The 27136-nt window shown below is 39.3% G+C and overlaps 1 protein-coding gene across 5 annotated transcripts in view; it reads right to left on the reverse strand.

The window, feature by feature from the left end:
* IL33 (interleukin 33) overlaps positions 1 to 27136 on the reverse strand; it is a 128665-nt gene that overhangs the window by 13152 nt on the left and 88377 nt on the right. For all 5 annotated transcript variants that reach the window (XM_059888984.1, XM_059888985.1, NM_001075297.1 and 2 more), the window contains 2 exon segments: positions 9405 to 9560; positions 6570 to 6677 (listed from right to left, as the gene is read on the reverse strand). In XM_059888984.1, the coding sequence (XP_059744967.1) occupies positions 6570 to 6666 (97 nt within the window). In that variant the 5' untranslated portion in view covers positions 6667 to 6677; positions 9405 to 9560.

Here is a 27136-nt window from a genome sequence, read left to right on the forward strand (position 1 = left end):
AAGTAGGTGCCTCAGCAATCAAAGCTTAAGTCAGGCACTTGCATTACAAAATAGAAAAGCAAAATCCAACTGTCATGGCTTACACTATATTGTATCACATTGTCTTTTCTGAGTTAAAAGGCATAAGATGATACTCTAAACATGTTCATTCCTTATAAGCTTATCTTAATGAGTAGTGTCCCATAGGGCCATGCCAGGTATGTCCAATATTGGAAGTGGACTCTGTGGGGAGTAGGATATGGGTCTTGGGCAGTTAGAAGTGAAGGTCATAGTACTGAGGAAATATTGTGGATGTGAAAGAGGATTAGGGGCTGAAGACAGTAGTGTAGCAAGTAGCATCTAGTGAGACAAAATCTAGATATAATTCCTTGGGAGCTGACTGTGTTTGAAGTAATATTTTCAGTTCAGTTCAGTCACTCAGTCATGTCCGACTCTTTGCAACCCCATGAATCACAGTACGCCAGGCCTCCCTGTCCATCACCAACTCCTGGAGTTCACTCAAACTCATGTCCGTCCAGTCAGTGATGCCATCCAGCCATCTCATCCTCTGTCGTCCCCTTCTCCTCCTGCCCCCAATCCCTCCCAGCATCAAGGTCTTTTCCAATGAGTCAACTCTTCCCATGAGGTGGCCAAAGTATTGGAGTTTCAGCTTCAGCATCATTCCTTCCAATGAACACCCAGGACTGATCTCCTTTAGAATGGACTGGTTGGATCTCTTTGCAGTCCAAGGGACTCTCAAGAGTCTTCTCCAACACCACAGTTCAAAACCATCAATTCTTCGGTGCTTAGCTTTCTTCACAGTCCAACTTTCACATCCATACATGACCACTGGAAAAACTGTAGCCTTGACTAGACGGACCTTTGTTGGCAAAGTAATATCTCTGCTTTTGAATATGCTCTCTAGGTTGGTCATAACTTTCCTTCCAAGGAATAAGTGTCTTTTAATTTCATGGCTGCAATTGCCATCACCATCAGTGATTTTGGAGCCCAAAACAATAAAGTCTGCCACTGTTTCCCGATCTATTTGCCATGAAGTGATGGGACCAGATGCCATGATCTTTGTTTTCTGAATGTTGAGCTTTAAGTCAACTTTTTCACTCTCCTCTTTCATTTTCATCAAGAGGCTTTTTAGTTCCTCTTCACTTTCTGCCATAAGGGTGGTGTCATCTGCATATCTGAGGATTTTGATATTTCTCCTGGCAATCTTGATTCCAGCTTGTGCTTCTTCCAGCCCAGCGTTTCTCATGATGTACTCTGCATAGAAGTTAAATAAGCAGAGTGACAATATATGGCCTTGACATACTCCTTTTCCTATTTGGAACCAGTCTGTTGTTCCATGTCCAGTTCTAACTGTTGCTTCCTGACCTGCATATAGGTTTCTCAAGAGGCAGGTCAGGTGGTCTGGTATTCCCATGTCTTTCAGAATTGTCCACAGTTTATTGTGATCCACACAGTCAAAGGCTTTGGCATAGTCAATAAAGCAGGAATAGATGTTTTTCTGGAGCTCTCTTGCTTTTTCCATGATCCAGGAGATGTTGGCAGTTTGATCTCTGGTTTCTCTGCCTTTTCTAAAACCAGCTTGAACATCTGGAAGTTCGCATTTCACGTATTGCTGAAGCCTGGCTTGGAGAATTTTGAGCATTACTTTACTAGCATGTGAGATGAGTGCAATTGTGCAGTAGTTTGAACATTCTTTGACATTGCCTTTCTTTGGGACTGGAATGAAAACTGACCTCTGCCAGTCCTGTGGCCACTGCTGAGTTTTCCAAATTTGCTGGCATATTGAGTGCAGCACTTTCACAGCATCATCTTTCAGGATTTGAAATAGCTCAACTGGAATTCCATCACCTCCACTAGCTTTGTTCGTAGTGATGCTTTCTAAGGCCCACTTGACTTCACATTCCAGGATGGGAGAATTTGGAAAAGGGTATACTTTGATGTTTGGGGTAGCTGAAACTGGTATGAGGGTTGTGTTCTTGAGAGGAAAGCATAAAGCTGGCATGGCTATGAGAACTCTGTTGAAGAGAGTGTTCCATTAGGGTCAAAGCCTTTCAGACTTACTGTTGCCATTTCCTATGTCTCCATCCTGCTTGATATCCGAGGGCACTGTCTTTAAAGGCTTTTAAGTAAATTCTCATAACCTATAATTTTATCATAGCAACAGCATGATGAAATCCCTCAGGCATGTCATGGGAATGGGCCCAGAAATCTTTTTTTAATTCTGCTACAGAGAGAGCCAGACCATGGCTGACAGGAACTGCCGAAGTGAGTGACTTCATCTTTCTTTTTTCCCCCAAGCACTAATTTCACCAAAGGTCTCCCCTCACCGTTTACTATCTTTGACCTGTCTGTGATATTTGATCTGGGGACCACATCCTTTCTGAATCCTTCTTCCCTTACTGTTGTATCATCACTCCTCTTGGATTCTTTTTGTTTCCCTCTGATCACTCCATCTCTGTCTCTTTGTTGTTCTTCCTTCTCTGCTTGCTCCTAAAATGTTGGTCTTCCTAAAGGTTTTGTCCTTTGTCTTTCTTCTCAGTTTAGACTTTCAGGGCAATCTTGCTTGCTCCAATGACTTCAATCATCTTTTTATATGTTGATGATTCCCCAAACTGTAAGTAGACCTTTGGTCTCTCTCCCAAGCTTTGTATCTTTTGTTTTTTCTGCACAGAAATTTTGATGCCATGGGGCATTTTGACTTAAGTTCCCAAGAAAGGCAATGCCAAAGAATGCTCAAACTACCACACAATTGCACTCATCTCACACGCTAGTAAAGTAATGCTCAAAATTCTCCAAGCCAGGCTTCTGCAATACATGAACCGTGAACTTCCAGATGTTCAAGCTGGTTTTAGAAAAGGCAGAGGAACCAGAGACCAAATTGCCAACATCTGCTGGATCATGGAAAAAGCAAGAGAGTTCCAGAAAAACATCTATTTCTGCTTTATTGACTATGCCAAAGCCTTTGACTGTGTGGATCACAATAAACTGTGGACAATTCTGAAAGACATGGGAATACCAGACCACCTGACCTGCCTCTTGAGAAACCTATATGCAGGTCAGGAAGCAACAGTTAGAGCTGAACATGGAACAACAGACTGGTTCCAAATAGGAAAAGGAGTATGTCAAGGCTGTATATTGTCACTCTGCTTATTTAACTTCTATGCAGAGTACATCATGAGAAACGCTGGGCTGGAAGAAGCACAAGCTGGAATCAAGATTGCCAGGAGAAATATCAATATCCTCAGATATGCAGATGACACCACCCTTATGGCAGAAAGTAAAGAGGAACTAAAAAGCCTCTTGATGAAAGTGAAAGAGGAGAGTGAAAAAGTTGACTTAAAGCTCAACATTCAGAAAACAAAGATCATGGCATCTGGTCCCATCACTTCATGGCAAATAGATGGGAAACGGTGGAAACAGTGTCAGACTTTGTTTTTTGGCACACCAAAATCACTGCAGATGGTGACTGCAGCCATGAAATTAAAAGACGCTTACTCCTTGGAAGAAAAGTTATGACCAACCTAGATAGCATATTGAAAAGCAGAGATATTACTTTACCGACAAAGGTCTGTCTAGTCAAGGCTATGGTTTTTCCAGTGGTCACGTATGGATGTGAGAGTTGGACTGTGAAGAAAGCTGAGCACTGAAGAATTGATGGTTTTGAACTGCGATGTTGGAGAAGACTCTTGAGAGTCCCTTGGACTGCACGGAGATCCAACCAGTCCATTCTGAAGGAGATCAGCCCTGGGATTTCTTTGGAAGGACTGATGCTGAAGCTTAAACTCCAATACTTTGGCCACCTCATGTGAAGAGTTGACTCATTGGAAAAGACTCTGCTGCTGGGAGGGATTGGGGGCAGGAGGAGAAGGGGACCACAGAGGATGAGATGGCTGGATGGCATCACTGACTCAATGGACATGAGTTTGAGTGAACTCCGGGAGTTGGTGATGGACAGGGAGGCCTGGCGTGTTGTGATTCATGGGGTCACAAAGAGTCGGACACGACTGAGCAACTGAACTGAAAGCATCCCTATTTCTATCTATGTAGAACCTCCTGAATTCTGGATATCTTGACCCAGATGACCTACACCTACCCCAAATGCAAATACATTTACAATTAAAAAAAATAAACTTTATCTTTCTCTACCCCCAATATATTCCTGAAGAATTCCCCATCTTTAAAAATAGTACTGCTCTCTGCCATTATCTGCCCAACTTTAAAATCAGAAAGCTGAGAATTATCCATTTCCCCGCCTATCTCCATTCTTCAATTTATTCAGTTTGTTATTAAGCCTTATTGATTTCATTTTCTGAATGTATCTGAATTTTAGTTTTTCCTTTGCATTCTGTCATCTTAGGTCAGGCCCTCATCATCAGTCCCCTAAGATGAATGCAGTAGACCTCTGACCAGTCTCTGTTTCTTCTCTTTCCTCTTTACTCTATCTTCACTACCACCAACATGATCTATCCAAAGTAAAAATGTCTTGTTATTTCCCAATTAAACATTTTCAGTCGTTCCCTGCTATCCACAGGATAAAGTTAAAGCCCCTTCACTGTAACAGAAGATTATCTTATAGACAGCTCCAAACTAAAGGGGGTGGTCCCTACTCTGTTCTGCCTCCAGCTATTGCCATGTAGGGATATGTGGGCCCAGTTGTTGCTAGATCTTCAAATTTCTCCTGAGAAGCCGTAATTCAGATTTTTATGCAAAATCTCCCAATTTTTATATGTTACCTCAATTGAAAAACAATAGTAACACTGTTCAGGCCAACTAAAATACTTCTGTTGGATGGATATGGGCCAAGGCTTCCTTACTGTGACTTCTGAATAGATCCATAACGACACTGGATTGTCAGGGCAGGGAAAGGATTAATGGGTATGAGGGAGAGGAGATAGTATGGGAGAATGGGCTAACTCTAAGGAGTAGCTTCCTGGAAAGGAGATACATTTGGGGAGAGGCTTTCCTCTAGTTTCCTTCAGAACTCCTGAAGTTCTGTACTGTGTTGGCACTAGAGGTGAAATGCTCTGGTGCTGACCAGAACTCATGTGGGATCTGACTGTATGGATACTGGTAGAGGTTAAGTACTGAGTTTTGTGGCTTTTCCACTGTGTAAGATCCTGCTAGCCCAGGGGAGGAGAAGGTATTAAAATGGACTTTGTTGCTTGGGTACTCAGGGCAGTTTATTTACAAAATAAGGTGTGACATTTCTTGCACCTTCAGTTTTGAGAAGCAGTTCATATCTGTCAGATACCACACATTTATCTGTTGAAATTTTAGCCAAGAGTGTTTAAATAATGACAATTTTAGTATTAAACTGAACCAGTTATTATTGGAAGGGGAAAATCTGCTAAGGAATGATAAAAATTATGTAATGTGACTTGGGGATAATCTTAATCATTGTTTCTCTAAATGGCATGAATAAGCTGTTGGGTCCATTGCACCCTTAAATGATGGGTTACGTTTTCATTTTCCATTAATGCCAGTGACTCTGATGTATATTCCCAGCCTGCTGCCTCATATCAGCATCTATAGAGAGCCCACATCTTCTAGGGTACAAAGAAAATGCATTCTTTACTAAGAGGGAATTTGGGGGCACAGAGTCACTTCTAATGAGTCACTGTTCCTGAAAGGAGCATTTTGACTCAGACATAAATAAAACAACTAACTTAGCTGTGATTTCCTGGCGATTCAGAAACCACAGCAGATTGGTCTTCCTACTTGTAAGAGAGGAGCATTAATGGGCCAGAGCCTCAGGGAAGACAGAAATGATATTCTGTCTGACATTGTTTTCTCTTCTAGCCTTACATGTTCAGGGAAATGAAGAGGAGCACAAAAGACAAAGATATGGAGTCCCACTACCATTTTTCATTCTCTTTTTTCTCTCAGTACACCAGAGCTCTGTTAATTCTCTTGTGTTACTGCTCTCAAATGAAAAACATGAGTGTAAATTTGCATAATTCTTTCCTAGGATAGATAATTTTAAGAATCAAAGATGTTAATAATTCTTTCATCTTGAAGATATGGCTACTTTTTGATTTTATCTGCCCTTCGACTTATTTCAGACACTTTGAGTTTGCCACTAGATAAACTTGAGCATCATTTGGTCAGTTCTGCTTTATTTGGTGCCTGGATTATTCAAATACCTTCATTTGTTATTCTCTCCCTTATCTGAAGTCAAGAACAAAAACTTGATATACCAAAGGTCTTAAAAAATGTTTGTTGAATAAAAGTCAGTCAGTTTAAATTTTTGTTAGGTGATCTGGGAAAAGTTTTGGGATTCAGTGGCAGTAGGTTTGGGTAGAGAAGGAATTGATATGACAGGCTGTAATTATATTTATCACTATTAGCAAGTTTAAATCACCTAAGCCACTCCTGTTCTGTGATATATCAAATAAACAAAAGTTGGCCCTTTATAGTCTGATTTTACAACCAAAGCTTTCTCTATTATACACTTATGAGCCATCTTAGTAGTTTTTAATAAGTTTGCATGTATAAACATTGGAATAATAAAGATTTGGTAACAGATAAACAATAGTGTGTAAAACAATCAGAAAGACTTAAGTTCTTACTTCTCAACTTGGGAGATTTTACCAAGGCTTTGCCTGCTGAGCATTTCATCTTTGCTGGAGAAATTTTGGTGGTTGAATACTTCATTTTAGGCTTCATTTTTCAGGCTTCTGTTGAATTAAAGTATAATGTTAGTTCAATTGTCTCAACTTGAAAACAAACAGAAACAACTGTGGCTAACTCAATGTAAAATTGATAACAAAGCTACATAGAAAAATAATTCAGTAAAATTTGAATATAGTATTCTGTATACACACACACACACACACACACACACACATACTAGAACTATTGTCAGAGGGTGAAAAGAATTCCAATCTTAAACTTTACTTTGTGGGCTTGTTGTTAGTGGAAATATTGGTTTTGAAATTCTGAGACTTTTTTGCTATACTATGGAATAGAACAATGTATTGGTGTTATAGGATTTTCACTGCAGGGAAAAGGAGATATAAATATAAAATAAAAATAGAAAAGAAAATCCCTCTAGTGCTAAATTTGAATTATCAATATCAATGTGCCTGTATCTTAGTTTCTAACTACCTTTTCCACTGAAGGGAACCAGGATTCTAGATCTGGGTTGGGAAATAATAGAAGTGAATACTGAGTATGTCATTGTGCCAGAAAGCAGTGAATCATTCAAAAACTAGTGAGATTGTGTCAAAAGGACATAGGAGTCCCCTTGAAGGGTCTCCTGCTGCACAAATTTGGCATAGTTTGAGCATCAGAAAAAATGATGGTAATTGACCATAAAGCATTTTATTAAAAAAAAAAAGCTGCAAGTCCATAACATTTCTTAAGAATGAATAAGATTTATTCATTATGGAAGGAATGATAGAATTAGAAAAATCACCATTTGCAGCCCCCAATTTAATATTTGATTCAGGCAAGGATCATCAATGATGCTGTTCCTTAATTATCAAGCTGGGTCATAGTACCATTTTGAAGGAATATGGAGTTGTCTTATAATTTGCCTAGGTCAGGAAGATTCCCTGGAGAAGGGAATGGCTACTCACTCCAGTATTCTTTCATAGAGAATTCCGTGGACAAAGGAGCCTAGTGGGCTACAGTTCGTGGGATCACAGAGTCAGACATGACTGTGTAACTAACGTTTTCACTTTCACTTTCATGTGTTCTTTCAGTAGGGTACTGCAACCAGGCTTCATGGTCAAGGTAAGGCACTGTTGCTGTGGTTTGTGGAGGGAGCAAGATTGCTCCTCCAGTCTTAAACTTTCTCTAATATTACCTGAAGTTCTATAATAGTTAATACTTCTTTTAGTAAGCATTGCTTTCTTTGTGCTAGATTTTAAAGAAATTGAGTCCAAATTATCCCAAGAGTGGTTATTATTTAAATCTCTTATAAACTTCATTAGGACCAGTTCTTCTAGCAGAGTAAAGGAGGAACATTGAGTTCCTGGGTTAGAGGACTCATTGGAAAATAAACTTCCTGCACCTTTACTTTTGTCCCTTGCCAAGTCCCCAGTAGGCTGAAATTCCAAATTTTCTTGTTTAAATGGAACTAGAATCTTACATAAAGCCATTCTATTTACAGCCTGTCTGATGAGCAAAATCCTTCAATGATAGCATAATTGAGATTCCCTATTCTGCCCCTAGAAATGAATGTATCATCCATGGGAGTAAATATTATCCTCAAAGAGCATGAGGGACTCGCATCAATCCTTACCTTCTTCTTCTGATTCTGCCACCTTTATTGATCAAGAACAGTTGAAGATAAGAAGCAGAGAAACTTAGACATCATTTACTGAGCACCCCACCCTCCCAACTCTAGTTGAGTAGGCTAGGACTGAAAGGTTAAGTGCCTCGCCCAGGTTCACAGAAGCAGAACCAGGACTAGAATCTAATCTCGTGATTTCCATCTTTATGCCAGAGCTTCCTGACCCTGGCTATTCTCTTCTCCCTCCAAATGTAGAAAGAAAGTAAGCAGAAATGAGAATTCAGCTTCAAATGCTCAAGCAATTGTCCAAATTCTTTTAAATAATAAATTTCAGAATATGATATTTAATTTCTAACCATAATGTGGGATAGTGCATTTTGGTAGCTTTATTGTGTTAAATTTTAAATTGTACAGAAAATAGTTCAAATAGTACCCTGCACACAGTAGGTGTTCAGGTAATATTTTACTGATAACATGAAGATTACATTGCAGGATTTGTTTCTCTCTTTTATCCAAGAATCCTTATGTCCTAGAAAAAAGATCTCTTGGATAGACATTTTTAAAAGTTGTATTTTCAAATAAATCTGGGAAATATTTCAGTCTATATTCCACTTCTTAGGAAAGTCAGAATTCATATTAGCATAGTAAAGGTGCTAACATTCCCTCACTGTAGAATTTGGATACTTTTGTTTAACTAATTATTTTCAGTGATTATTTGATCTCGAATAATCTCCTCAACTCACTCTGTTAACATTCCCATGGTTAGTTTGAGAGAACACACTTGGAGGAACTCTGTTCTAAACCAGTATTAGCCTGCGGATTCATGTAAGATAGATAAGAAAATGAAATATAACATTTAAAATGGAGTCACGGACACAGAAAAGGTCAACTGCTTTTTAAGGAGCATGCAATAAGTCAAAAACAGGAAATATTTTCTAATCTTTGTCTGAAAGACAAAACATTTTCTTTAAACAACCTACAAATCTTTTACCTTAAAAAATACAATCACTTAAAAAAAATTTTACACTTAAAAATTTACTGTTTATTCTCTTATTTTAAAATCAGAAATATCAGAGTATGGCATTGTAAATGCTACTGGTTCTTTTGAGCTGCTCTTTCCAATAATATATGGCACATATTCTCGCATACTGGTTATGATACCCACCTAAGTTATAAATGTGAAGGGCTGGTCTCAAATGATGAGGCTTCCTGTTGTCCACACTTGGTAGTAGTTGATGCAGTTATATTCCAACTCCAGTTATATATACACACTCTTGGATTAGGCAACGTTGGGTGACAGCATTAGATGAATGAGGCAATCCTAACAGAGCCAGTTGAATGGGTTAGAATGGGTGGGAATGCATTCTCATTCCCATAACTAAATCCTAAACAAAGCTTTTTTTAGATTATTTTAGCCATAGCACTTTCAATGAGTTATACTCAGTTAATCATTAACTTTGATAAAACCTCTATCATTTGGACTCTGCATACTGTTTGTTACTCACTGTAGAGCATATAAGGACCCAGATTATTTAATTGCCTTTCTCTTTCCTACAGAGTTGAGAACTTTTCAAGTAATCTTTTTCTGGTTATAAAAATGATATATGTACACTTAGAAAATGTGTAAATGACAGGAAAGCATGTATACTGTGGATCCTAACATTCTTTTTTTCAGTGAATAAGTACTATATATATATATTAATAAAAAGTAGAATCATACTGCTAATGTTATTTTGTAAGCTTTTTCATTATACAGTTAACACGCATCATAAGCATAAACATGACATTTCTACATGTCAGAATAATTCTTTTTACAGGAAGCATTACAAATTGTCATTTAACAGACCGATTCCTGCATGCTGTTTTCTATTTCTCAAGGATTTTCTGTTCCTTATTGGTTCCTATTTGGAGAACGAGTAGAGCTGCACACAGTTCTCAGGACTGAAGTCATAGGATGAGACATGCAGTGACTGCAGCGTCAGCGACCTTGTATGTATTAGACTATCCATATTGTGGCTATTGATAAAATTTCATCCTGTGTAATAGCTGAGTAATCATCTTCAGTTCAGTTCAGTTCAGTCGCTCAGTTGTGTCCAGCTCTCTGCGACCCCATTAATCACAGCACGCCAGGCCTCCTTGTCCATCACCAACTCCCGGAGTTCACTGAGACTCACGTCCATCGAGTCAGTGATGCCATCCAGCCATCTCATCCTTTGTTGTCCCCTTTTCCTCCTGTCCCCAATCCCTCCCAGGATCAGAGTCTTATCCAGTGAGTCAACTCTTCGCATGAGGTGGCCAAAGTACTAGGGTTTCAGCTTTAGCATCATTCCTTCCAAAGAACACCCAGGACTGATCTCCTTCAGAATGGACTGGTTGGATCTCCTTGCAGTCCAAGGGACTCTCAAGAGTCTTCTCCAACACCATACTTCAAAACCATCAATTCTTCGGCGCTCAGCTTTCTTCACAGTCCAACTCTCACATCCATACTAGAAAAACCATAGCCTTGACTAGATGGACCTTTGTTGGCAAAGTAATGTCTCTGCTTTTGAATATGCTATCTAGGTTGGTCATAACTTTCCTTCCAAGGAGTAAGCATCTTTTAATTTCATGGCTGCAGGCACCATCTGCAGTGATTTTGGAGCCCCCCAAAATAAAGCCTGATACTGTTTCCACTGTTTCCCCATCTATTTGCCATGAAGTGATGGGACCAGATGCCATGATCTTCGTTTTCTGAATGTTGAGCTTTAAGTCAACTTTTTCACTCTCCTCTTTCACTTTCATCAAGAGGCTTTTTAGTTCCTCTTTACTTTCTGCCATAAGGGTGGTGTCATCTGCATATCTGAGGTTATTGATATTTCTCCCAGCAATCTTGATTCCAGCTTGTGCTTCTTCCAGCCCAGCATTTCTCATGATGTACTCTGCATATAAGTTAAATAAGCAGGGTGACAATATAAAGCCTTGATGTACTCCTTTTCCTATTTGGAACCAGTCTGTTGTAAAGATATATAAGCATGCATTTCTGCTAATAAAGCACCCTTGCTCCATCAGAGCTTGGGTCCCCGTGTCTGTCTTTCTCTCTCTCTCTCTCTCTCTCTTTCACTTTCTTATCGTCGACTCCGGACCACCAGGTTCCGGTCCATTAAAGGACCACAAGAACAAATATACATAATCATATAAATATACTATAAGCAATCTTGTATTGATTAATTCTTTGGCTGTTTCCAGTTTTTCCCTTTTCTTCTTTTCTGCTATAACCAGTGTTGTAACTGACAGGTCTATGTGTGTGTGTGTTTTTGTGTTGTGATTCTGGTAAGCCTTTGTAAGTTCATTGGTAGCATACATTCCTTGTAGCAAGATTTCTGGATCAAACTGTATAAGCATCTTATATTTTGATAGATATTATCCAACTGACTTCAAAAAGTTTGTACTGATTTATAATTTCAGCAATTCAAGTGTGTGCCCTTTCTCCATTGCCTTAGCATCAGGAGTCCAGTGGGGGTAGGGGAAGTCCTCACCTTTAAAATGTTTGCTTTCTAAAGAGTGGGAAATAGCTCATGTTTTGAATTTTGTTTCTTTAATTATTTAGTGAGATTTAACATTTTTTTTAAAAAACATATTTGTTGTCAGTGTCTGTAAATTAATGACTTACGTGGACTCTTTGTAAATTAAGAGGTGAAATTGTTGTCTGTGAAAAAATTTCCCCAGTACCAATTATTACTTTATTAATTGCATTTAAATTTTTTTGACAAAAATTTTCAAGTATTATGTGGTAAATTTTTTAAAGATATTTAAAAACTTTATTTTTAATTGAAGGATAATTGCTTTACAGTGTTGCACTGGTTTCTAGCAAACATCAAGATAATCAACCGTAGGTTTACTCATGTTTGATTGATTTTTTGCCAATTTATTTATTTTTTAATTGAAGGATAGTTGCTTTACAGAATTTTGTGGTTTTCTGTTAAACATCAACAAGAATCAGGCATAGGTACACCCATGTTACATGGTAAATTTTAATCAACTTTTCCTCCTATAACTTCTGGATTTTGTGTCCTGCTTTGAAGATGCCGCCTCCTCAAAGATTATAAATTAATTTATCATGCCACTTTCTAAAAGTTTTATTCTTTACTATTTAATATTTCAATCTTTAATCACTTATTACGTCTAGTATAAAGAGTAATTTAGGGATTTTTTTTTTCCCCAAATGTTTATCCCAAACACCTTTGTAATCCAATTTAGATAAAGTGAGGCTTCATACGTTATGTGGGGAGTAGAATGCAGGGAGCTGCGAATATAATGGTAAGGAGTTTGAGTTTTACTCTGTAGCTAACAAGAATCTTTTTTAAGTTTTTTAAGCAAGTGAGAAATATCAAAGATGTGTTTTATGAATGTAATTTTATGGCTGTATGAAGGACTAGAAGAAAGGAAAGAACGGCAGTTAGGAGGCCAATTAAATAACCCAGGCAAAAAGCAGTGAGAATAGAGCTAGGGCAGTGTCAGTGAGACTAGTCAGGCAGGGATGAAGGTGATTAGTGCTTCAGGCATATTTCATAAGTCCTTGAATGTTGAATGAGAAAGGGCTCCAGAGATCCCTGGTCCTACTTCCATTGTCACATAGCTCTTTAGTGGCTGAGTCAGGATTAGAACCAAAGTTCATTCGCAGTTCAGTGTTGTATCTGCCACAGAGCCTCCATAGCTCTTTTTGGATGTGGGTATATCAGCTCTGGACAGGGGAAGGGAAGGCAAAGGGAAGTGAAATTGGTGCCAGTGGTCTGGTTAGGAAACTCATGTGAAGAGTTTCATTGACAGGAACAAGTAATGAGTAATATAGGGCAAATGGTATCTCAAATTTAAGGAACAATTATATGGAAATTTCAGCAGGGAGCTGGAGCTGGGTTGTGGGTTGAGAAGGCCAGACTTAGCCATGTGGATTTGTTCATTTGTGAAAGCATAACTGTTAATTATGTGGGAGCAAAGTGAGATTGGCTCAGCTGAGTGTGGAGCAGGAAGAGAAAGCTGTGTCTAGATGGGACTGTGGAGACTCTTACATTTAAGGGTGCCGGGAGCCGGCATATTGCATATTGAGTGCATATTGCATATTGAATGCAGCACTTTTCAGGATCTGGAATAGCTCAACTGGAATTCTATCACTGCCGGTAGCCAGCGTGAGGAACTCCGCCCATGACAAAGGTCATGAGGAAGGAGGCTTGGCATACGCAAAGGCGGGATCAAGCCTCAGGAGTCTCCCTGGAAATTCTCGAGCAATCTACCCCCAAAACCAGAGTCTGCCTACTTTCTGCTTTGTGCTTTCACCTACACCTCTGACTTTACGGGGGGCTGTCCCCCACTACCTCTCTGAAAAAAGTTAGCTTACAGCTCCAGTTAATAATTCCTGGGTGTGACAGTGTTTAACCTACAAACTCCTTTGGAAATCCTCTAGCCTGCCTGAATAGGTTTTTCCGGCCACATGTGATTGTTCAGAGCCTCCCAACTGTGAGAGGCAGGAGATGTTCTAAACTGTCTAAACACAGATTCTTTTGAGTAGTTAAAAGATTGATTAGAAATTGTATTAGTGAAGGGATTTTCACTTGTTGGGCCAATGTTTGCTGCTAAGTTTCCATATCCCTTACCTGCTGTGTCCCTGGCAGTGTATTGGTTAATATAATTGGTGTAAATAGTAGCTTTAATGTTTGTAACCTGGGACCCTTGAGTTAATTCTTTTTGTAGCCCACCACACCTTTGCGCTGTACGAATGCAACTTTATCTAATGCTTTTGGAGGGTGGCTCCTGACCAATCACCTTTAGAGAAAAATAAGTTTTCTGAAGAAAAGGTCTTAAAATGTTAACAGGCCTCCGGGCCAGAAGATGATGCAAATCACCTAAGCTTTTGCATATGATAAGTTTGCAGGAAGAAAGCCTGGTTTGCTGCAAGACTCTACCCCTTCCCCCATTATCCTCTGTGCATAACTTAAGGTATAAAAACTACTTTGAAAAATAAAGTGCGGGCCTTGTTCACCGAAACTTGGTCTCACCATGTCGTTCTTTCTCTTACCTTCTGGCTGAATTATTCAGCCTCTTTTCTCCACTGAATTTCCTCACTGAGCTATCCTTATTTCAGCCTCTTTTCTTCACTGAATTTTCCTACTGAGCTATCCTCATTCTATTACTCTTTATATCCTTAATTAACATTTAATTAAGCAATTGTTTCCTGATCTTCGCCTACGCCGTCTCTCCTTCGAATACCCTGGTTCAGCCGGGGCTGGTCCCCGGCAGGTGGCGCCCGAAACAGGGACTTTCGAAGGTAAGCTCCCCAAAGCAATCAGAGCCATCAGCCCTATTGCTCCCCGTTCTCGAAACAACTGGGTGACCAACCCTCTTGTTCCCCCACGGAGCAGTTTGGGTGACCAGCCCTACTGCTCCTCCCTTGGAACAGTTTGGGCCATCAGCCTACTGTTCCTCCCCCGGAACAATCTGGGTCACCAGCCCTATTGTTCTTCCAGTGTTCGGGACGGCTAGGACCCCACTCAAGGGTGCCGCGGACCCCCCTGTAGGATAGACAGGGCGAGAGGAGTGGGAAGTGTTGAAAGTGTTAAAGAGTTAGACTTAGAGAAAGAAAACGGTTTTCTGAAGTTAAAAGGCCAAAGAAGAGCCTGATCTTTTAAAAGCTAAAAGCTTTATCTTCTATTATACTTAATTTTCTGACATGGGTAACACTGAAACTAAGAATGGCAACTCTTTATACAAGTAATCTTGAAACTGTTAAAGAGGCTACTGTTAATTTAGATACTTGGGTGAAGGTAAAAAACAACTAAAAGCTTATCCTATAAATATGATTAAAAATGTTCTGGACCCTCGTCATGAGGCTGTGGGATAGTCTATGGGAGAGGCTATAGCGGTGGATGGTAGTGGGTCTCCACCTTCTGCGCAGATCATATTTTCTGCCATTGACGAAGAAAAGGAGGGAGACTGTGCTCTACCTCCGGAGGAAGGAGAGGGCTTACAGGACGCTGCGGCCGGGCGCCCTGGAGAGCCCCCTCCCCCTCTACACAAACCTTTAAAATTTATCCAACAATTTCTGATTTAAGGCGACTACTCCACCTCCGCTTGCACCTCCCAGGGCCTAAAAATTCCCCAGTTTACATCCAAAGTCTCCCAGAGCATTGCCTAAAGCTGAAAAAGATAAAAAAGATTTCTCTTAAACAAAGGAGCTTTTAAAAAATACACAATATACAGAGCCTGCTCCTTGCAGAAAACCCCCTCAGGGGGGCCTCACCCAAGCAAAAAAAAAGAAAAACAAACAAACAAACAAAAAAAACTGAAAAAGAAAAAAGGAAAGAAAATAGAGAAAGATCTAAAGATAGAGAAAGAGCTAAAGAGTGAAAAGGAGAAGAACGGAGAAGGAAGGAATCAGGGAACGCAGCAAGATAGAGAAAGGAAGTTGAAAAAGGAGATACAGAGAAAAAGATAAAAAAAAAAATTAGGGAAGAGAAGAGGGTAAAGGGAAAGAAACGAAGGAAAGAGAAGGGTAGCGAAAAAGGAAGGGGGAGAGAAAAGTGAGAAAAGCAGGAAGAGAGGAAGAGAGAGAGAGACTGTAAGAGACGCTGTGACCAGGTGCCCTGGCGAGCTCCCCCTCCCCCCCCACCCCCCCTGCGCAAATCTTAAAAAAAAAAAAAAAGTATCCACCACTTTCTGATTTAAGGCGATCGCTGCCGCCTCCGTTTGCGCCTTTCAGGGCCCAAGAGTTCCCCACTTTGCCCCCAAAGCCTCTCAAAGTGTTGCCTAAGCCTGAGGAAGATAAGTTTTTTGAACAGTGGAGATTTTAAAACAGACTGCGTGCACAATATGCAGAGCGTGCTCCTTGGAGAAAACCCTACCTCAGGGGGGTCTCACCCAGGCTAAGAAAAAAGCGGACAGTAAAGGGATTTAGCAAAAATATTAACCCCTGATACGATTCCAATGGGAGTGGCTGGCCCCCTGCCTGAGGGCATTGTAGGACTTGTGCTAGGGTGTAGCTCGCTTTCTTTTCAAGGAATTTGGGTGGTGTATGGTGTAGATTCTGATTATACTGGAGAAATTAAAGTTTTGATCTCGCTGCCTACCAAAACTGTGCAAATTAATAAAGGTCAAAGAATAACACAGTTTTTGCTTTTACCTTAGTATCAGACAAGAAAAACTTGACTTCTCAAGCTAAGAGCCACAGAGTATTTAGATCTAGTGATCTAGCCTTTTGGGTGCAGGAAAGTACAGCTCCAAGGCCTTTAAAAAATCTTTTAATTCAAGAAAATAAAATGTCAGGGCTATTAGACACAGGAACAGACGTCTCTTAACATTGCTGGGAAAGACTGACCCAGCTCCTGGCCAACACATACTACTGAAAATGAGTTGAGATTAGAAAAACTGGTATGTGGGGTGGGAATGCTGTAGAGAAAAAGGTGAGGGAGAGTTTAAAACCTTGAAGAGTAGTGAGTTTCCTGTTGTTGGAAGTATTCAAGCAAAGATTAGATGGTTGCTTGTCATCTAAAAAGCTATAGATCAGATTTAGGTTACAAAACGATAACTGGAAAAGCTTATAAACATGTTGTGCAACACCTCTTTACTTACTTCTCATATTTAGGTCGGCCAAAAGTTTTAAAAAACTGATAATGCCCCTTTGAAGCTGCGGAGAGATTGTTTACTAACTTTAAATGATTTCCAAAAATTATTAGGGGACATTAATTGGATATGCCCACATTTAAAACTGACTACTGCAGATTTAAAGCCTTTGTTTAATTGCTTAAAAAGCGATCCTAATTCCAGTTCTAAGAGAAAGTTGACTAATAAGACAGACGGCTCTTGTTAAAGTAGATGAGACTTTAAATGATCAGTTAATTAGGATTAATATTACCAAAAGATGAAATTAAATTATTCTTGCCATAAAACATACACCTACAGGGTGATTGTGACAAAAAGGCCCATTGGTTCCATCTACCAGTGATCCCAAGAAAAATAGTTTTATCTTATCCCAGCTTGGTGGCACAATTAATTATAAAAGGAGGAAAAAAGAAGTGTGGAACTTTTTAGAAAAGAAGTAGCAAATATAATAATTTCACTCAATAAGGATCAACTGCAAGTCTTTTATAAAATAGTGATAATTGGCAAGTTGCCCTGATAGATTTCAGGGGTCAAATTTTGTTTCATTTGCCCTCAAGCCCCCACAGTAGTTAAAAGTTCAAAAATGTTAGATTGGCAGTTTGAAGATACCTGTGGAACTTTCCAACCGTATGTAGTTCCTACGCTCCCCTTTACCCTATGGGGGAGGGACGTGCTGTCTCAAATAGGAGATACTCAGAGAAGGGTTTTCTCAATTTCTTAGTTATCAACAGGTGGTACAATTAACAATACTTTATATATTGTTATAAATACGTAATATAAATATATTTGCCTAACTACAGTTTGCCTAATTAGATATGGGTATAAATAAGATATAATAAAGGTATACCTAATTCTATTTATAGATCTATACTTAATTTGTATACAAATTAGTATGTATACTATATATGCATATTATATATATACTGTATAATATATATTGCAGTAATATAATGTGTGTGGCTGATATTAATTGGTATGGATTGATGTGCTGTGATGATATATGTTCTGTATGCTGTATAATTATATATGTGTGACATGTATTATTACAGTACATTGGTTTGTGTTGGTTGGTATTGGCTGTGTGTGTGTTGTATTGCTGTAATATGTATGAATTGATATATTAATTATAAGATTAATTCAAGTATATTGATTTATATATATTGTATGTCAATAAGTTTATACTTGTTGCCATATATAAATACATTTTGCATTTAGGTATATCTGTATACCAAAATGAGATAAGGAGGTTATACATTTATTTAAATTTATAGAGACCTAAACTAAACATTAGACCTAAATTAACATATCTCTAAATTTATGTTGTTAAAATGTAAATTTTAAAAAATTTTAAAAATTAAATTGACAACTGCTTGATAATTCCTTTGCAATAAAACCCCCATAGGTGTAATTGGGGTGGCCAGACAAAAAATTGGTTTTATAGCAAAACAGCCCCCTAGAGTGGGTCCATCTTCCCGCTCAAACTAAAAAGGTAGTGGCTTCTTATCCGGGATTGATAGCTACTTTGATATTAAAGGAAAAAAGCGGAACATTAAATTATTTGGTAAAGAGCCATCAGAAATTGTAATTCCATATAATAAGGAACAACTTGTTGCTCTTCTAATGTTTGATAAAAATTGGCAGATTGCTATAGGAAACCATTTTGGTCAAAATTTTGCATCATTTACCCTCACATGTTTTGCTGAATTTTATATCCAGACATCCAGTTATTTTTTCTGTCAGATGTAAACAATCTCCTATTCCAAATGCTCAAATAGTTTTTACTGATGGGTCAGCAAACGGTAAAGCCTCCATAGTTACTAAAAATCACCAAAAGGTTTTAAAAACACAGGAAACTTCAGCTCAAAGAGCTGAAATAACAGCAGTCATAGAGGCTTTTGCTATGTTTGCAGATGAGGAATTTAACCTTTATTCTGATTCTCAGTATATTGTCAGGTTGTTTCCACACATTGAAACTGCGGTTTTGCCTGAAAATAAAACTACCATATTTCATTTGTTAACTAAATTACAGCAACAAATTCGGAAAAGAAATAAAATATTTTTCATTGGACACATTCGGGCTCATTCCAGATTGCCCGGCCCTTAAAATGCCTTTAATGATTTGGCTGACTTGTTAACCTGAAATACAGTGGCTACTGTGATTGAGGAGGCCAGAGCCTCTCACTTACTTTATCGTCAATATGCTACTGCCTTAAGATATCAATTCCAAATTCCCAGAGAGGCTGCTCAAGAGATTGTGTGTTCTTGCTTATATTGCCCCACTGTTTATAATAGTCTACCTATGGGAGTTAATACTCGCGGTCTCAAACCTAACGTACTCTGGCAAATGGATGTAACTCATGTCTTTTCATTTGGAAAACTGTCCTTTGTTCTTTAACTGTAGACACCTTTTCTCATGTTATTATTGCAACTGCTCATACAGGGGAAGCAATTAAAGATGTAATACAACATCTCTTTACTTGTTTTTCATATTTGAGCCTGCTAAAAGCTCTGAAAACTGACAATGCTCCTGCGTCTAAGTCTTTTCAAGAATTTTGTATAAAGTTTCAAATTAAACATAATACTGTCATCCCTTATAATCCCCAGGGACAGACCATTGTTGAAAGAGCGCATCAAACATTAAAAATCCAAATTCAAAAACTAAAAGAAGGGGAGTTTAAGTATAGTTCTCCCCATCAAATCTTGCAACATGCTCTTTTCGTAATAAATATTCTAAATACCTATCTGGCTGGAACTACTGCAACGCTTCGTCATTGATGCCTGGAGCAATTAAATGCAAAACCATTAGTCAAATGGAAGGACCTCCTCTCAGGACAATGGAAGGGTCCTGACCCATTATTAACTAGCGGTCGAGGATGTGCTTGTATTTTTCCACAGGATGCAGATTCTCCAATTTAGATCCAAGACAGGTTGATTCGCCATGTTGCAGACCCCCAGACATCCAGTTCCCCCATTGCTTCGATCACAAAAGAGAAGCCCGCCAGAAGGGGAGGCAATATAAACATTGAGATCCTGGCACGACCGATGGGGCTGCTGCAGCGCGAACTCCAACCAGAAAATAATTCTACTTATTCTGTTTTGGCTTGTCTACCCTCTCCTTATGTTTTTCTCTTTACCAATGGTTCTGGAAAACTTAATGTACATGTGACTTTCACTGGTGGACCCAATGTAGTGACTTGTGAACAATGCATGCTCTCATTTTGTTTAAACCCTCAATATAATGTTTGCTCTTTGGTAGTGTTACAATGTCCACCTTATGATGTAACCACTTATTGATATAACTATAGTCTTGCTATGTTACAACAACTACAAGATTTAATGTGATCACGACGATTTGTGGGCTTTACTTATTTTAGGAATATCAGCTTTAATAGCAGCAATTACTTCTGTTACTGTGGCAGCAATATCATTGACTCAACAAGTGCATACTGCCCAATATGTTGATACCATGTCTAAAAATGTTTCTTTAACTCTAGCAACGTAGGAAGTTATAGATAGAAAATTGGAGATGAGAGTAGACGCCTTAGAAGAGGCAATAATGCATATTGGGGCTGAGTTACAGGCTTTAAAAGTGAAAATGGCTCTGTCTTGCCACGCTGATTACTGGTGGATATGCGTGACACCTTTAAAGGTAAACGAGACAGATTATAAATGGAAAAAAATTACAAATCGTATCTCAGGTGTTTGGAACAGCTCTGACATTGGCCTGCACTTAGGGAAAGTTCAAAATCAAATACAGACCCTGGAACACTGTCGACTGGATTTTACCACCGCTGGAGCAGCTAATGACTTATTTCACACCTTCTCTAACTTTATTTCTGGAAAAAAAACATTCTGTCTAATATCTTTAGTTCTAATTTTGCTTCTCATAATCATTCTTCCTTGTATTGTCAGGATTCTTCGGCAGAACATTCAAAAGCTCGCGACTGAGCTGCATCTGGCTGTTTTAAGAAATAAAAAAGGGGGAGATGCCGGGAGCCGGCATATTGCATATTGAGTGCATATTGCATATTGAGTGCAGCACTTTTCAGGATCTGGAATAGCTCAACTGGAATTCTATCACTGCCGGTAGCCAGCGTGAGGAACTCCGCCCATGACAAAGGTCATGAGGAAGGAGGCTTGGCATACGCAAAGGCGGGATCAAGCCTCAGGAGTCTCCCTGGAAATTCTCGAGCAATCTACCCCCAAAACCAGAGTCTGCCTACTTTCTGCTTTGTGCTTTCACCTACACCTCAGACTTTATGGGGGGCTGTCCCCCACTACCTCTCTGAAAAAAGTTAGCTTACAGCTCCAGTTAATAATTCCTGGGTGTGACAGTGTTTAACCTACAAACTCCTTTGGAAATCCTCTAGCCTGCCTGAATAGGTTTTTCCGGCCACATGTGATTGTTCAGAGCCTCCCAACTGTGAGAGGCAGGAGATGTTCTAAACTGTCTAAACACAGATTCTTTTGAGTAGTTAAAAGATTGATTAGAAATTGTATTAGTGAAGGGATTTTCACTTGTTGGGCCAATGTTTGCTGCTAAGTTTCCATATCCCTTACCTGCTGTGTCCCTGGCAGTGTATTGGTTAATATAATTGGTGTAAATAGTAGCTTTAATGTTTGTAACCTGGGACCCTTGAGTTAATTCTTTTTGTAGCCCACCACACCTTTGCGCTGTACGAATGCAACTTTATCTAATGCTTTTGGAGGGTGGCTCCTGACCAATCACCTTTAGAGAAAAATAAGTTTTCTGAAGAAAAGGTCTTAAAATGTTAACAGGCCTCCGGGCCAGAAGATGATGCAAATCACCTAAGCTTTTGCATATGATAAGTTTGCAGGAAGAAAGCCTGGTTTGCTGCAAGACTCTACCCCTTCCCCCATTATCCTCTGTGCATAACTTAAGGTATAAAAACTACTTTGAAAAATAAAGTGCGGGCCTTGTTCACCGAAACTTGGTCTCACCATGTCGTTCTTTCTCTTACCTTCTGGCTGAATTATTCAGCCTCTTTTCTCCACTGAATTTCCTCACTGAGCTATCCTTATTTCAGCCTCTTTTCTTCACTGAATTTTCCTACTGAGCTATCCTCATTCTATTACTCTTTATATCCTTAATTAACATTTAATTAAGCAATTGTTTCCTGATCTTCGCCTACGCCGTCTCTCCTTCGAATACCCTGGTTCAGCCGGGGCTGGTCCCCGGCATAAGGGGTAAGAGAAGAAAAGGAGTTAGCAAAGAACATCAGAAAGAGAAGGAGAAAAAAAAAAAACAGGTCATATTATGAAGGCTAAGAAAGCAGATCCTCTCAAAAAGGAACATTTGATGAGCAGTGCAGAGAAGTAGCAGATTAGAGGCCTTGGAGAGAGTCCTTTAAACATGGTAGGAAACTGTAGTTTACTGCACAGTGTGAAGAAGAAAGGAGAAAGACTTTTAAAAAAGTATAGTAATGAAAGGGAAATGCAGAGAGAATGGTATCTTGACAGCAGCATGGAGAAGGGAGGATGCTGCTAACTAGTCAGGTGAAAAGTCTAGGGCAAGTTACGTGATGTCTCTAAAGCCTCAGTTTCCTCATAATAACACTTTTTCTTATAATATTTTGAACTCATGGGATTTTTATGAGAATTATATAAGGAGGTACATTTTAAGCACTTAGCATAATAGCTAGAACATAGTAAAACTTAACACATTATTATTATTTTTTATTAGAATATTAAACTCCTAGGTGTATTTCAATGTAGAGAGAAAGTAGTGAATGAGAAAGAGAAAACTGATATAGTTTTCTATATCAAAACTATATAAATAGTTTTCTATGTCAAAGTCCCAGAGGAGACAGAAGAGAGAGGGGGAAAGAATACTAGTGGAAGGTCAGCTTTGAAAAGGAGGAGGCATATTTCTTTGTGTAGGAGAGGAGGAAAAGTGAGAGAATGGGGGAGATGTGAAATGTCAGGTCTAGGAACATGAACTTGAGGATCTTGTAAAATGGCTTGATTCTTGTTCATAAAGTAGGTTGTGAGAAGCTTTACAGCGATTAAGGGGAATATAAATATGCTTAAAAGACTTAACTAGGGAATGAGATAATGCTGTTCATGGATATCAAGCTTCATTTTTGGAAGATGAAAAAAATTTTGGAGCTGGATTATGATGGTTGCTCACTAATGTCAGTGTATTTCATGTACACTTAAAATGATTAAAATGAAGATCAGATGTATTATATTTATTGTTACATTTTAGCACAATTTCTAAAGGTTTTAAAAATGGGAGTGGGAGAAGTAAAAATACAGACGCTTGTTTTATATTATAAACAGGTGAATTCCAGTGTTCTTATCTTGGAGGTGGATATGTTCTGATGATAATGGTGGTCAGGATGAGGCTTTGTGAGTGATCTGTGCATTGCAGGCGGGTTCTTTACCACTTGAGCCACCAGCAAAGCCCTGTAGAGGACTGCTGCTGCTAAGTCGCTTCAGTCATGTCCGACTCTGTGCGACCCCATAGACGGCAGCCCACTGGAAGGTTTGCCATTTCCTTCTCCAATGCATGAAAGTGAAAAGTGAAAGTGAAGTCACTCAGTCGTGCCCGACTCTTAGCGACCCCATGGACTGGAGCCTACCAGGCTCCTCCGTCCATGGGATTTTCTAGGCAAGAATACTGGAGTGGGGTGCCATTGCCTTCTCCGTGTAGAGGACTAAAGAATCATTAAAACAGGCAATGAAGTCAACTGAGGGTGATGATAGAGGAGGCAGCTCAAACAGAAAAGGATGTTGGGATCCCTGGTAAAAAGAATGGAAAGACATTAACATAAGTAGTTGGACCCAGGGTTGAGGTTACCAAGGGCAGTGGAAAGTGAGAAATGTGCCGCTTCCTGTATTGGTGCTGGGAAATGGGCACACAATGAAAGAGAGTGGGTTTAAGAATAGTGGTGTCACCAGGGGAAAGCCATGTTTTAGACAACACAAGGAAAGAGAAGGAACTTTTTAAGAAAGAAGGAGAAAGAAGAGGGTAAGAGTGTACGTGTAGTGGAGAGGAACATTCCAGAGGAAATGACATACATTTAAATCACTAAACCCTGGAGAAGGAAATCGCCACCCATTCCAGTATTCTTGCCTGGAGAATTCCATGGACAGAGGAGCCTGGCTGGCCTCAGTCAATAGGGTCACTGAGAGTCGGATACGACTGAGTGACTAACACTAAATCACAAAAAAGTAAAATAAAAACCTGAAATGAGATTTTAATCAAGGAATAGTATCTTAAATAGAAATTCATTAGTTGGTAATTCATTTCTGAGCAACAACAACAACAAAAATGTATGCAATGTCATTTCCAAAGTTGCCATGTGTATGATTGCTTCTTTGGCTGGCTGAAGGCTCCAGATTGGATTGAAATCCAATCCAGAGTTGGATTTCATTCAAAGTGCAATGGTAAGCCAAAGAAGGGTTTTAAGTAATGTGGAATATGACTTAGTTTTTTAAAGAGTGCTCTGGCTGCCATGTGAGGAACAGATGGAGGGCAGGAAGAGAGAAGGAATGAAACCAGCAGGGAGTCTGCTTTAGTCTACATTCCACAAATACTGAGTGCCCATTAGTTGCCAGGGACTGTGTATTCCATCAGCATTAACCCGTGGGACACTGCACAACAGTTTTCACTTTACTTTGTCATATAATCTACATTTGATCACATGGAAAATTGTTTATTGAATCAGTAAATGTCTCTTATATGTCAGGCGATGCTCTTTGATTAGCAATTTCTCTCTTCCAAAATACCGATACCCTTAAGAGTGTTAAGTTGGCTGCTGGTCTTTCTTTCCTCTTTGTGAATTTTACTTTTAAAATAAATGAATTTAATCAAATTGGAGTGAGGAGTCTTGTTAAAATGCAGAGTTTAAGAGAAATTTTTATTAAAAATATATGTTCATTATGGAAAATTTGGATGATACAGAAAATAGAAAGTTTAATCTTTGATGTCCTAGAAAGTAGTTAAATGCTTTGAAAAGAAATATAGCTAGTAATCATTATAGAGAAATCCCAACCTCTCTGAGGTCCCGAGTTCACAAGTAGTATGGATTTGTATCTGCACAGAGTGCTAGGAATAACGATAATAAATCAAACACTTTTTTAGTGCCCAGCTAGGTGCTAGGGATACAGTAGTGAATAAAGCAAACTTCTTCCTGCCCTCCTGGAGTTTATTCTTTTGGGGGGAGATATATTTTGAGAAAATAACCATACAAATAAATCATTTATGAATATGATAAATAAGAATTAGATTGATGAGGAAGTTTAAGGACTAGAATGGTACTAAGATAGTGTGGTCAGAGAAGGTGGCATTTAAGCTGTGCCCAAAGGGTGTGAAGAACATATGGCCGAGAGGGGACAGAGGATGACTTCTGGATAGAGAAAACTCCAGGGGCAAAGGCCCTGACAGAACTTGCAGTTTTTAGGGAACTAAGAGCGCCAGTGTGGCTGGAGCAGGTTGGGCAATTGGGAGAGTATAATGTAATGGGGTTGGAGAAGGAAGGAGGAAGAAACCAAGTAGGGCTGGGCCCTGGAGGCCAGGGGAAGGAGTTGTATTTCATTCAAACTGCAATGGGAAGCCAAAGAAGGGTTTTAAGTAATGTGGAATATGACTTAGTTTTTTAAAGAGTACTCTGGCTGCCATGTGAGGAACAGATGGAGGGAAGGAAGAAAGAAGGAATGAGACCAGCAGGGAGTCTGCATTAGTTCAGACTCTTAATAATGATGGTGGTGGCAATGACACTAATGGTGATAACAGTTACAGTATCTTGGGCATCTTCTGTGGATCACATGTTTTACATACATTGTTTATAATAGTCACCATATCACCAGTATTTGATATTATTTCCTCCATTTTAGAAGTGAGGAAATAGAGACTCAGAGTGATTAACTGTCTTGCAAAAGGCCACATAGTCAGTAAGTAGCAAAGGCAGAATTTGAAATCAAGTCCATTTGGTTCTTTCTCTTATTCCATGGGAGCCATTGGTAGAATAAGGTGAAACTGAATTCCCTGGCCTTCGATTCTATTCACTGTGTTGTCAGGCTTGCATGTACTTGTTTGTGCAGAGGAACTCTGAGGGTATGGTGGAATTATACTAACCCATTGTTGGGTATCAGAAAATTATTGAAAGAAGTCAGCACCCCAAAATTGATCTTGGCTGGTAGGAGAGAGGGGAAATGGAAAATATGACTAAGCTTGGCAACACTGAATGCCTTAATTCTGAGAGATTTTACAGGGAAGCAGAAGGGAAAAGATAAGAGGGAAGTGTGCTCACACTGACCCTCTCCTCCATTGGTTGTGGTGGCTTTAATTTTTTCTTGGGGGAGAACTGATACAGAAGAAGGGGGCAAGGCAACAATGAGATAGCACTCAAACTGAATCACTTCCTGTTCTCCTTTCCCCACCACTCTGAAAATTTCTACGTGCCGCCTAGGGAGAGGAAACACTCTATTAAGAAATCTGGCAAATCAGTCTATGACTCAAGCCAAATCTTTTATGAGTTTTCAGGGAAGGGATGATGTGAGTTTTCAGGGAAACTTTCTTTTATGTATTCAAGGTAAATAACAGCATTTGTAAAACACTCTATGCTTTCTTACAGTTCCTCTAGATGCATCTTATCCAATCATTTTTATACCCTGGTGTGACCCACCCTTTCAAACTTTCTGGTCTCACACACCCTCTTCCTCATTACCCTGTACATTTTAGACCCACTGGATGATTTACTGTTCCTCAAGTTACCATGCGCTTTCACACCTGCATGCCTTGTTCAAGTTATTCCTCTTGCTAAATTTGTCTCTTCCCCTTTACATGGGAAATTTCTACTTAACCTTTAGAGCTCAATTGAAATGATTCTGTCTACCAATCCAATGGAATTTATTGCTTCCTTCCTTACTTGCTTATCATATCCAACGTTGTTTCTCTTTGTTTCCTCCATTGGCTGTTAGCTCCTTGGGAACGAACATTATACCTTAGTCATCTTTTGTTTTCCAAGCAACTACTCATGAGCAGACACTCAATAAAATGTTGTATAATTTGTATAGGTCCTTGCAGAAACCCTACAAACTAGGCAAGGCAGGCATCACCAGCTGGACAGATGTGGAAGCCCTATCCAAATCCCAAAGATCACCACAGAGTGGTGTAGCAGGAACTGTGGGTTGAGCATTATGAAACTGGCACTACTGAATTTTGACCTATAAAAATAACACTTTTATATGACTCAACCTGATAGAACCCAGGTCTTCTTGTTCTTGGGTCAGTGCTTGTTC

Source organism: Bos taurus, chromosome 8 (assembly GCF_002263795.3).
Source record: "Bos taurus isolate L1 Dominette 01449 registration number 42190680 breed Hereford chromosome 8, ARS-UCD2.0, whole genome shotgun sequence".
NCBI classification, from domain to species: Eukaryota; Metazoa; Chordata; class Mammalia; order Artiodactyla; family Bovidae; genus Bos; species Bos taurus.